This window comes from Leptonychotes weddellii, chromosome 4, assembly GCF_054177405.1.
Source record: "Leptonychotes weddellii isolate Sample4059 chromosome 4, ASM5417740v2, whole genome shotgun sequence".
Classification (NCBI taxonomy): domain Eukaryota; kingdom Metazoa; phylum Chordata; class Mammalia; order Carnivora; family Phocidae; genus Leptonychotes; species Leptonychotes weddellii.
Genome location: NC_138372.1, coordinates 96157437 through 96168187, shown reverse-complemented (window position 1 = coordinate 96168187; position 10751 = coordinate 96157437). Strand labels below are relative to the sequence as shown.

The 10751-nt window shown below is 44.1% G+C and overlaps 1 protein-coding gene across 1 annotated transcript in view; it reads left to right on the top strand.

Moving 5' to 3' along the window:
• The first annotated feature begins 2475 nt into the window (after positions 1-2475).
• The window catches only part of FLG2 (filaggrin 2), a 25870-nt gene continuing 17594 nt past the window's right edge, over positions 2476-10751 (top strand). The window contains exons 1-2 of the mRNA XM_081817115.1: positions 2476-2613; positions 3420-9347. Of these exons, the coding sequence (XP_081673241.1) occupies positions 2476-2613; positions 3420-9347 (6066 nt within the window). The remainder of the gene's footprint in view (positions 2614-3419; positions 9348-10751) is intronic.

The window sequence follows — 10751 nt, the reverse complement described above, 5'->3', positions numbered from 1 at the left end:
AGAATCCAATCAAGAAATGGGCAGAAGACATGAACAGACATTTCTGCAAAGAAGACATCCAAATGGCCAACAGACACATGAAAAAGTGCTCAACATCACTCGGCATCAGGGAAATCCAAATCAAAACCTCAATGAGACCACCTCACACTAGTCAGAATGGCTAAAATTATCAAGTCAGGAAATGACAGATGTTGGCGGGGATGGGGAGAAAGGTGAACCCTCCTACACTGTTGGTGGGAATGCAAGCTGATGCAACCACTCTGGAAAACAGTACGGAGGTTCCTCAAAAAGTTGAAAATAGAGCTACCATACGACCCAGCAATTGCACTACTGGGTATTTACCCCAAAGATACAAATGTAGGGATCCAAAGGGGTACGTGCACTCCGGTGTTTATAGCAACAATGTCCACAATAGCCAAACTGTGGAAAGAGCCGAGATGCCCAACTACAGATGAATGGATAAAGAAGAAGTGGTATATATATACAATGGAATATTATGCAGCCATCAAAAGGAATGAGATCTTGCCATTTGCAATGACGTGGATGGAACTGGAGGGTGTTATGCTGAGCGAAATAAGTCAGAGAAAGATATGTATCATATGACCTCACTGATATGAGGAATTCTTAATCTCAGGAAACATGAGGGTTGCTGGAGTCGGGGGGGTGGGAGGGATGGGGTGGCTGGGTGATAGACATTGGGAAGCGTATGTGCTATGGTGAGCGTGGTGAATTGTGCAAGACTATTGAATCACAGATCTGTACCTCTGAAACAAATAATGCAATATATATTAAGAAAAAAAAAATAGAAGATAGCAGGAGGGGGAGAATGAAGGGGGTGGAAATCGGAGGGGGAGACAAACCATGAGAGACGATGGACTCTGAAAAACAAACTGAGGGTTCTAGAGGGGAGGGGAGTGGGAGGCTGGGTTAGCCTGGTGATGGGTATTAAAGAGGGCACGTTCTGCATGGAGCACTGGGTGTTATACACAAACAATGAATCATGGAACACCACATCAAAAACTAATGATGTAATGTATTGCGATTAACATAACAATAAAAATTTTTTTAAAGTATCACACTTTGCTACTTATTTGTGTACTAAATGAAAGGAATGAACTACACAAGTCCTCTAAAACATATTCTCTGCTTTTCACGTGTGTATGACCCTGAAAAAAGTGTCCTACAACATGTCCTCATACTGGAAGCTGGACCAGCACCATCCTTCTTGCAATCATCTCAAAGATAAGAATGTGAAGAAGTAGGAAGATAAACATGGACAGAGGTGGGGTTAGATTTGATTAGAAATGAATCAGTCCATCCCACAGACAAAAGCACCCACACATTTTTAGCTATATAAAGGCCACTATCTCAATCCACCAGTCACCCTGCAAGCTGCATCAGGCTTTATCCTACGTGTTCCTTTGGTGAACCAGGTGAGAGAAAATTCATCCAGCTACATTGATGGATATTTGGTTGATTGTTGTCCACATTCGAAATTTAGGAGTAAAAGCTAAGTCAGAGTTAATATATATTTGGCTATTTCATTCTTGTTTCTTTTTCTTCTTTTTGTTTGTTTATTTGTTTGGTTAGTTTTATTTATTCTGGGGTCTTTTTAGAATAAGTTTGTTGTTGTCAAGATGAATAATGAAAGAAGTTCATCTTTTTCTAGGCCATTCCACACTCTCTTCCTAGTCTTTTGCATGCTATTTTTTTTTCTGGGTTGGCCAGCTGAAATTGAGAGGAGGCCAGCACTGGTGTAGAGTCCCTTCCCTGTTCAGTCAGTGCCTGGGGCTCCAAGATCGAGTCATCCACTAGTCAAACTACTGCCTGCATTGCTGAGCCCTTCTCCCTGGTTATTGAAAAAGAATAAGATTAGAGTGTTTGGTTGAACCTGAGATTAGGGTAGTTCCTTAGCTCTGCTGTGGGCTATCTCATGCTTCTGAAGCACCAAGGTAATGGGTAACTTGCCCATTGTTTATTTGCTGAAGGCCTTAACAATCCTGTTTAGCTTCTGGTGCCCAGAGGAGAAAAAGGTATGATAGAAGGTCTGTCACTTTTGTCTCAAAAGAACCAGTGAAACTACCAGAGAGACTGGGACAATACATCTGCGTGGTTCTGGATACTTTGGAAGCTCCAGGACAACACTCAGAACACCAAAGTACACAAAGTATAGAGACATTATGTAAGGAATATATTCACCCAGGACATGGAGATATGAGCTCTAATCCTAGTTCAGTCAACAACATGCAATGACTTAGCAAAGTAACTCGAAATTAACAAAGTTTTCACTGTATTGAAAGATCCCTAACCCATCTTTACTTGTTGAAGTATTTTAGGTTTAAAAGAGACAAGAGATTTGAAAAACCATCATGATTATTATTAAAATCAGAATTGCTTATAAATTAAAAGAAAAGAACAAGAATAATAGGGTCTTTTGTTTCTTTTTTCTTCAGGTTCACTTAAACTTGCAAAAAGATGACTGACCTCTTGAGGAGTGTTGTCACGGTCATTGATGTTTTCTACAAATACACCAAACAAGATGGGGAATGTGGCACACTGAGCAAAGATGAACTAAAGGAACTTCTGGAGAAAGAGTTTCGTCCAATTCTGAAGGTGAGAACTCATACACCAGGATTGAAGGCTGTTAGGGTCTTGTAAATTCTCTGTTATGTGACCAAAGATTAGCTAAAAAGTGCACAGTCTCAATGGTCTTTGGGCAAACTCTATGAGTGTACTTTTGGGGGACATCAGAAAGTCTGCTGGGGCATTATTTATTTTTAGAAAGGTGAATGTTTTTTCAGTTTCCTGTGTACACCCACCATGTAGACCTTAAGACTTTTTCATACCCCCAGGTTTCCCCTTCTGAAAAAACAGAATATAAATATGTGCTAAAACATGAGTTAACAGATTGCCCTATCAAATTTGGAAGAAAAAGTATAGAGAGGTAAATGCCTACAAGGATAGCTGACCAAGTAGCCAGGATGACTAAAAACTGCAAACAAAAAAACAAGCATTTCTTCCATCTACTTGGGAAGGACTCAGCTATTACCTTTAAAATTATAAATCCTAACATAGAATATATTAGCATGTAATGTTTAAAATGTATGTAAAACTAAAATATACCAGGTACTGAAGTTGATTTATTCAACTCCTTCCTGTACGCTATACCTGAGTACCTAGTCCCCTAGCTTAGGTCCTTGAACTGTATTCTGCTGGGGTTCCCAACAGATTTTATTCTTTTCTATTATCTCTTTTCAGCTGCTGGGTCCTATTAGGCTGCTTTAGCTTAAAGTAACCCTTGATTAGATTTAAAATACCTAATGTTAAACATCCACAATTCCACAGCTCTACCTGAATATTTTACCTGCCTATGTAAGCTAGGCTGACTAGGTCTCCTTTGGTATGTCACTTGTATACAGAAGCCAGATGATCCAGATACAGTGGATGTTATCATGCACATGCTAGATCGAGATCATGACCGAAGACTGGACTTTACTGAATTTCTTCTGATGGTATTCAAGTTGGCTATGGCTTGCAACAAGGTTCTCAGCAAAGAATACTGCAAAGCTTCAGGGTCAAAGAAGCATAGGCATGGTCATCGACACCAAAAGGAAGAAAGTGAAACAGAAGAGGAAGAAGAAGACACAACGGGACAGAAATCAGGTTACAGACATTCAAGTTGGAGTGAGGGAGAGGAGTATGGTTATGGTTCGGAGGGCTTAAGGGGAAGTATGAAACATAGACATGGGTCAAACTCCAGGAGGCTGGGAAAGCAAGGTGGATTATCTAGCTCAGGAAACCAAGAGCAATTTGAGAAAAGACACCATGGGTCTAGCTCTGGTCACTCATGGAGTAGTGGCAAAGAAAGACATGGTTCCAGCTCTGGAGAGCTGGGGGAAAGAAGAAACAAGTCACGTGTTAGCCCCTCCAGGGAATCTGAGAAGGAATATGAATCTGGATCTGGATCAAAGAGTAGGAGAAGGAAAGGTCGTGGTGATCTATCACATGGATTGGATGCTAGTGGAGATGAATCAAACTCTACTCAGTCAAGAAATAGTGGAGGACAAAAGCTTGGATCTAGCTCTAGAGGTTCAGGAGACAATGGAAGGCAAAGCTATGAATGTGGCTCCAGCAATTCAGGTGGGTGTGGAAGGCCACAAAATGCTTCTACTTCTTGTCAGGAAGGTAGATTTGGAGGGCAAGGAAATCAGTCTAGCTGTACCCAGTCAGGATATCAATCAGGAAGTAGTGGAGGACTAGGTCATGGATGTATTTCAGGAGGTCAGTCCTCTGGATATGGTCAACATGAGCCTAGATCCTGTAGCCAGTCTTCTAGTCAGAGAGAATATGGATCTAGAGCATGTGGTCAAACACAGAACTGTGGAAGACAACAGAGAACAGGTTCAAGTCAATCCTCTTGCTGTGAACAATATGGGTCTGTAACAAGTCAGTCTTCTAGTTATGGTCAGTATGGATCTGGTTCTTGTGGACACTTTTCAAACTCTCAGCAAAAAGGGTCTGGTTCAAATGAATTTGCTAAATGTGGACAACATGGGTTTGGCTCTGGGCAGTCCTCTGGCTTTGGCCAACATGGGTCAAGCTCAGGACAGTCCTCTGGCTTTGGACAACAGGGATCTGGCTCAGGACAGTCCTCTAGTTTTGGCCAACGTGGGTCAAGCTCAGGACAAGCCTCTGGCTTTGACCAGCATGGGTCTGGCTCAGGACAGTCCTCTGGCTTTGGACAACATGGATACAGCTCAGGTCAGTCCTCTAGCTTTGGACAACAGGGATCTGGCTCAGGTCAGTCCTCTGGTTTTGGTCAATGTGAGTCTGGCTCAGGACAGTCCTCTGGTTTTTATCAGCATGGGCTTGCCTCAGGACAGTCCTCCAGCTTTGGAGAGCATGGGTCTGGCCCAGGAGAGTCCTTTGGTTTTGGACAACATGGGTCTGGTGAACATCAATCTTCTAGCTCTGGACAATATAGATATGGCTCAGGTCAATCCTCCAGCTGTGGATATGGATCTAGCAAACATCAGTACCATAGCTTTGGGACTGGATCAGGTCATTCTCTGGGCTTTGGACAACATGAGTCTAGATCAGGTCAGTCTAGCTATGGCCAACATGGTTCCAGCTCAGAGCAATCCTCCAATATTGGCTCTGGGTCTTCCTCAGGCAGGACCTCCAAACACAGTCAATATGGATCTAACTCAAGCCAGTCTTCTGGTTATGATCAACATGAGTCAACCTCAGGTCACTCCTCTGGCTATGACAAATATGACTCTAGAATAGGAGAACAAGAAACCTATGGGACTAGTTCAGGAAAAGGGTATCCAAATTGTGGAAGGCTAATATCAGATTCAACCGACAGTCAAACAAGAGAAAGAGCTAAAGGGAGACAGGGAAGAACCCAAGGACAGTCAGGAGACAAAAGTAGACATGCCCAGTCTGGTCATGGACAAGCCACCAGGACAGAATCTTGTAGGACTACAAGAAGGCGATCTAGTGTCAGTGACTCCAGTGACACTGAAAGAGACTCAGGAGTCATGCAGGCACACGCAGGATCCCCTTATGGCCACTCTGGATTTCAACATGGAGAGTCAGAATCCACAGCCAAAGGGACACAGGGAACAACTCATGCACAGTCAGGAGACACCAGTAGAGATGCTCAGTCTGGGCACGGACAACCCACCAGGACAGAATCCTCTAGGACTGCAAGAAGGGGATCAAGTGTCAGTGAGTCTAGTGACACTGAAAGGCACTCAGGAGTCGCACAGACAGACACAGGATCCTCTCATGCCCACTCTGGATCTCAACATGAAGAGTCACAATCCACAGCTAAAGGGAGACAGGAAACTACCCATGGACAGTCAGGAGACACCAGACATGCTGGGTCTGGGCATGGACAAGCAACTAGGACCGAATCCAGTGGGGCTGCAAGAAGAGGATCTAGTGTCAGTGAGTCCAGTGACACTGAAAGGCACTCAGGAGTCGCACAGAAACATGCAGGATCCTCTCAAGACCAGTCTGGATCTCCACATGGAGAGTCAGGATCCACAGCTAAAAGGACACGGGAAAAAACTCAAGGACAGTCAGGAGACACCACTAGACATGCACAGTCTGGTCATGGACAAGCCACCAGGACAGAGACCAGCAGGGCTACAAGAAGGGGATCCAGTGTCAGTGAGTCCAGTGACACTGAAAGGCACTCAGGAGTCCCACAGACACACGCAGGATCCTCTCGAGGCCAGTCTGGATCTCAACATGGAGAGTCAGGATCCACAGCTAAAGAGAGACAGGGAACTACTCATGGACAGTCAGGAGACACTAGACATGCCTGGTCTGGGCATGGAGAAGACAACAGGACAGAATCCACTAGGACTGCAAGAAGGGGATCCAGTGTCAGTGAGTCTAGTGACACCGAAAAGCACTCAGGAGTCCCACAGACACATGCAGGATCGTCTCGAGGCCAGTCTGGATCTCAACATGGAGAGTCAGGATCCACAGCTAAAGGGACACAGGAAAAAACTCAAGGACAGTCAGGAGACACCACTAGACATGCCCAGTCTGGTCATGGACAAGCCACCAGAACAGAATCCAGTAGAACTACAAGAAGGGGATCCAGTGTCAGTGAGTCCAGTGACACTGAAAGGCACTCAGGAGTCCCACAGACACATGCAGGATCCTCTCATGCCCACTCTGGATCTCAACATGGAGAGTCAGGATCCACAGCTAAAGGGACACAGGGAACCACTCGTGGACAGTCAGGAGACATAAGGGGACAAGCTAGGTCTGGGCATGGACAAACCACCAGGACAGAATCCAGAAGAGCTACAAGAAGAGGATCTAGTGTCAGTGAGTTCAGTGACACTGAAAGAGACTCAGGAGTCGTGCAGGCACACGCAGGATCCCCTTATGGCCACTCTAGATTTCAACATGGAGAGTCAGAATCCACAGCCAAAGGGACACAGGGAGCAACTCATGCACACTCAGGAGACACCAGTGGAGATGCTCAGTCTGGGCATGGACAACCCACCAGGACAGAATCCTCTAGGACTGCAAGAAGGGGATCAAGTGTCAGTGAGTCTAGTGACACTGAAAGGCACTCAGGAGTCCCACAGACACACGTAGGATCCTCTCATGCCCACTCTGGATCTCAACATGGAGAGTCAGGATCCACAGCTAAAGGGAGACAGGGAACTATTCATGGACAGTCAGGAGACACCACTAGACATGTACAGTCTGGTCATGGACAAGCCACCAGGACAGAGTCCAGTAGGGCTACAAGAAGGGGATCCAGTGTCAGTGAGTCCAGTGACACTGAAAGGCACTCTGGAGTCCCACAGAAACACGCAGGATCCTCTCATGGCCACTCTGGATCTCAACATGGAGAGTCAGGATCCACAGCTAAAGGGACACAGGGAACTACTCATGGACAGTCAGGAGACACCAGACATGCTGGGTCTGGGCACGGACAAGCCACCAGGACAGAATCCAGTAGAGCTACAAGAAGAGGATCTAGTGTCAGTGAGTCCAGTGACACTGAAAGGCACTCAGGAGTCCCACAGACATACACAGAATCCTCTCATGCCCACTCTGGATCTCAACATGGAGAGTCAGGATCCACAGGTAAAGGGACACAGGGAACTACTCATGGACAGTCAGGAGACACCAGGGGACAAGCTAGGTCTGGTCATGGACAAGCCACCAGGACAGAGTCCAGTAGGGCTACAAGGGGATCCAGTGTCAGTGAGTCCAGTGACACTGAAAGGCACTCTCGTGTCCCCCAGACACACGCAGGATCCTCTCAAGCCCACTCTGGATCTCAACATGGAGAGTCAGGATCCACAGCTAAAGGGAAACAGGGAACTACTCATGCACAGTCAGGAGACACCAATAGAGATGCTCAGTCTGGTCATGGACAAGTCACCAGGACAGAATCCACCTGGGCTGCAAGAAGGGGATCTAGTGCCAGTGAGTCCAGTGACACTGAAAGGCACTCAGGAGTCTCACAACCACATGCAGGATCCTCTCATGGCCTCTCTGGATCTCAACATGGAGAGTCAGGATCCACAGTCAAAGGGAGACAGGGAACTATTCATGGACAGTCAGGAAACACCAGGGGACATGCTGGATCTGGGGATGGACATCCCACCAGGACAGAATCCAATAGGACTGGGAGAAGGGGATCTACTGTCCATGCGGCCAATGACAATGAAAGGCACTCAGTTTTGAGCCATGGGCATTCCGGGTCTGTCCCCAAACACACTGGTACTGATACAACTGGAAAGTATAAATCTAGGAATGAACAGTCAGGAGATAGTTCTAAACATTCAGTCATAGATCAAGGGCGGACATCAATTCATAAGCAACCAGTTTCTAGAAGTTCACAGAATTTTGGGTCCTCCCATGAGCAGACAGGAGACAAATCTACATCATCAGGCTCTGTTCAGGGACATACCACATCTTCCCATGGGCAGTTAGGAACTGGCACAATAGAGAGACATGGGTCCAGCCATACACAGTCACGTGATACTCATAGGCAGTCCAAGGATAGCATAAGGAAACAGTCACATAGCAGTCATCCCCAATCTAGAATAAGTCATTCTGAGTCACAGATTAGTGGAAGACAACGACATGGATCAGGTCAAGGATGGAAACATGGCAGTTATGGAAGTGCAGAATATGACTATGGGCAGTCTGGGTATGGACCTTCTGGGGGCAGCAGAACAAGCAGCTGCAATTCTAGCCCTTTGCAGTCATTAGATAGAGCTGCAAACAATCAAGTGTCTACACATGGACAATCAGTTTCTAGGTTTAACCATACAGGATCAAAAGCAACTGAAATAGTAGGAAGACAAAGCTCAAGTCATGGACAGTCAATTGAGTTCCATAATAAGTCTGGATCCAATGTAATTAGAAGGCAAGGATCTATTCATGGGCATTCAGTAGTAAGCCACGAACCATCAAGTGACACCCATGTTCCATATGGAAGGCAGGGATCTACTACTCATAGGCAGCCAAGCAATCATTCTGTATCCAGCCATGGAGAGTCCATATTAGCTCACAGCCATTCAGCATTTAGTTCAACTCTAAAGCATGGATCCCATAGTGATAATAAAGAGCATTCAGAAGATTGGGGGAAACAGATTCATGAACCATCAGGGTCTAGGCATGGACAATCAGAATTCAGCACTATAGGTATACATGGATCCAGCCAGCAGCATTTGGGAGATACATCTTCTCATGAGCAGGAAAGATCCAGCACAAGTTTAGTAAGACAGGGATCAAGTAATAGACAATCAGGAGACATCCAGGGTCAATCTGGATTCAGCACCAATGAAAGACAAGTATATAGCCATTGACAATCAAGTGACAGCTATGGGCAGTCAATTGACAGCAGAAGCAGAAGTCAAGGATTCATTTCCAGTCACTCTCATGATAGCCAAGACCCTAAAGGAACTGAAGAATATGGGTATAGATATTTATCAAGCAGTACAATCATGTGGAGTGGGGAAAGGCAAAAGCAAGGGCCCGAATCAAGTTTGTTAGGAAGCATCAGAATATATAGTCAGGATGTGGACGATAAGCAGGCAAGAAACATGGAGGCCAGAGGTTGCCATAAAAGGGAGAGAACAAACTCAGGTTCCTTTTACTTAGATAGCAACACTCCACTCTATGAATATGCCCAAGAACAAAGGTGTTATTACTTCGAATAATCATTTGAGGCCAACAGAAAACAAACTAACTCAAGATAAGAACTAACCCAAGAAGAAATGAGAATATAGCATGGAATTAAGATATTTACCATTATCCTTTCTTTTCTTAGTGGGGCATATGTCTGTTCTTTTATTTAACTGTAGCACTGTACTCTACTCCTCTTGTTTGGTGCAGGTTTTTTTTTTTTTTTTTGTAAGGCTCCATAATCACTAAGCTCTTTGGTTAGAAAACAGTGAATGGAAGAAGTAAATAGCACTTGGAACTATATTCAGAACTATATAACAAAGTGATTTGAGTGCTTTGGGATAAAATAAGCATTTTTAAAAAATGTCTGAGACTCAGATTTTGGACTTCCCAGATTTTATTTTAATTGACCATTGACAAACCTAACCAGGGAGCTAAGAAACATGATTTTGGAGCCAAAATTTCTCTAATAATATTGTAATACATTCCATGTCCTGAACAAAAAATGCTGCAGTAGTTGATTAGTCAGAATATTTGCATCTTTTGTGCCACCACTGGTACTTCATACTACTACTTTTGAATTTATTGTCATGACCTCCTGTATTGCATAAAAATTGTCAATAAACTTTCAACAAGGTATAGTTTCTCTTCTTTTTCATCTTCACAAACAAACATAGCTCCCTGCCAAAGGATCAAATGCAGATTTCTTTTTTTTCTTTATCTTATTTAAATTCAATTAATTAACATATACTGTATCATTAGTTTCAGAGATAGAGTTCAGTTATTCATCAGTTCCATATAACACCCAGTGGTCATTACATCACGTGTTCTCTTTAATGCCCATCACTCAATAAACCCATCCCCACACCTACTTCCCCTCCAGCAACCCTCAGTTTGTTTCCCATTGTTAAGAGTCTCTTATGGTTTGCCTCCTTCTCTGTTTTTATCTGATTTTACTTTTCTTGTTTTGTTTCTTAAATTCCACATATGAGTGAAATCATATGATATTTGTCTTTCTCTGACTGACTTATTTTGCATATATATATATATATATATATATATATATATAT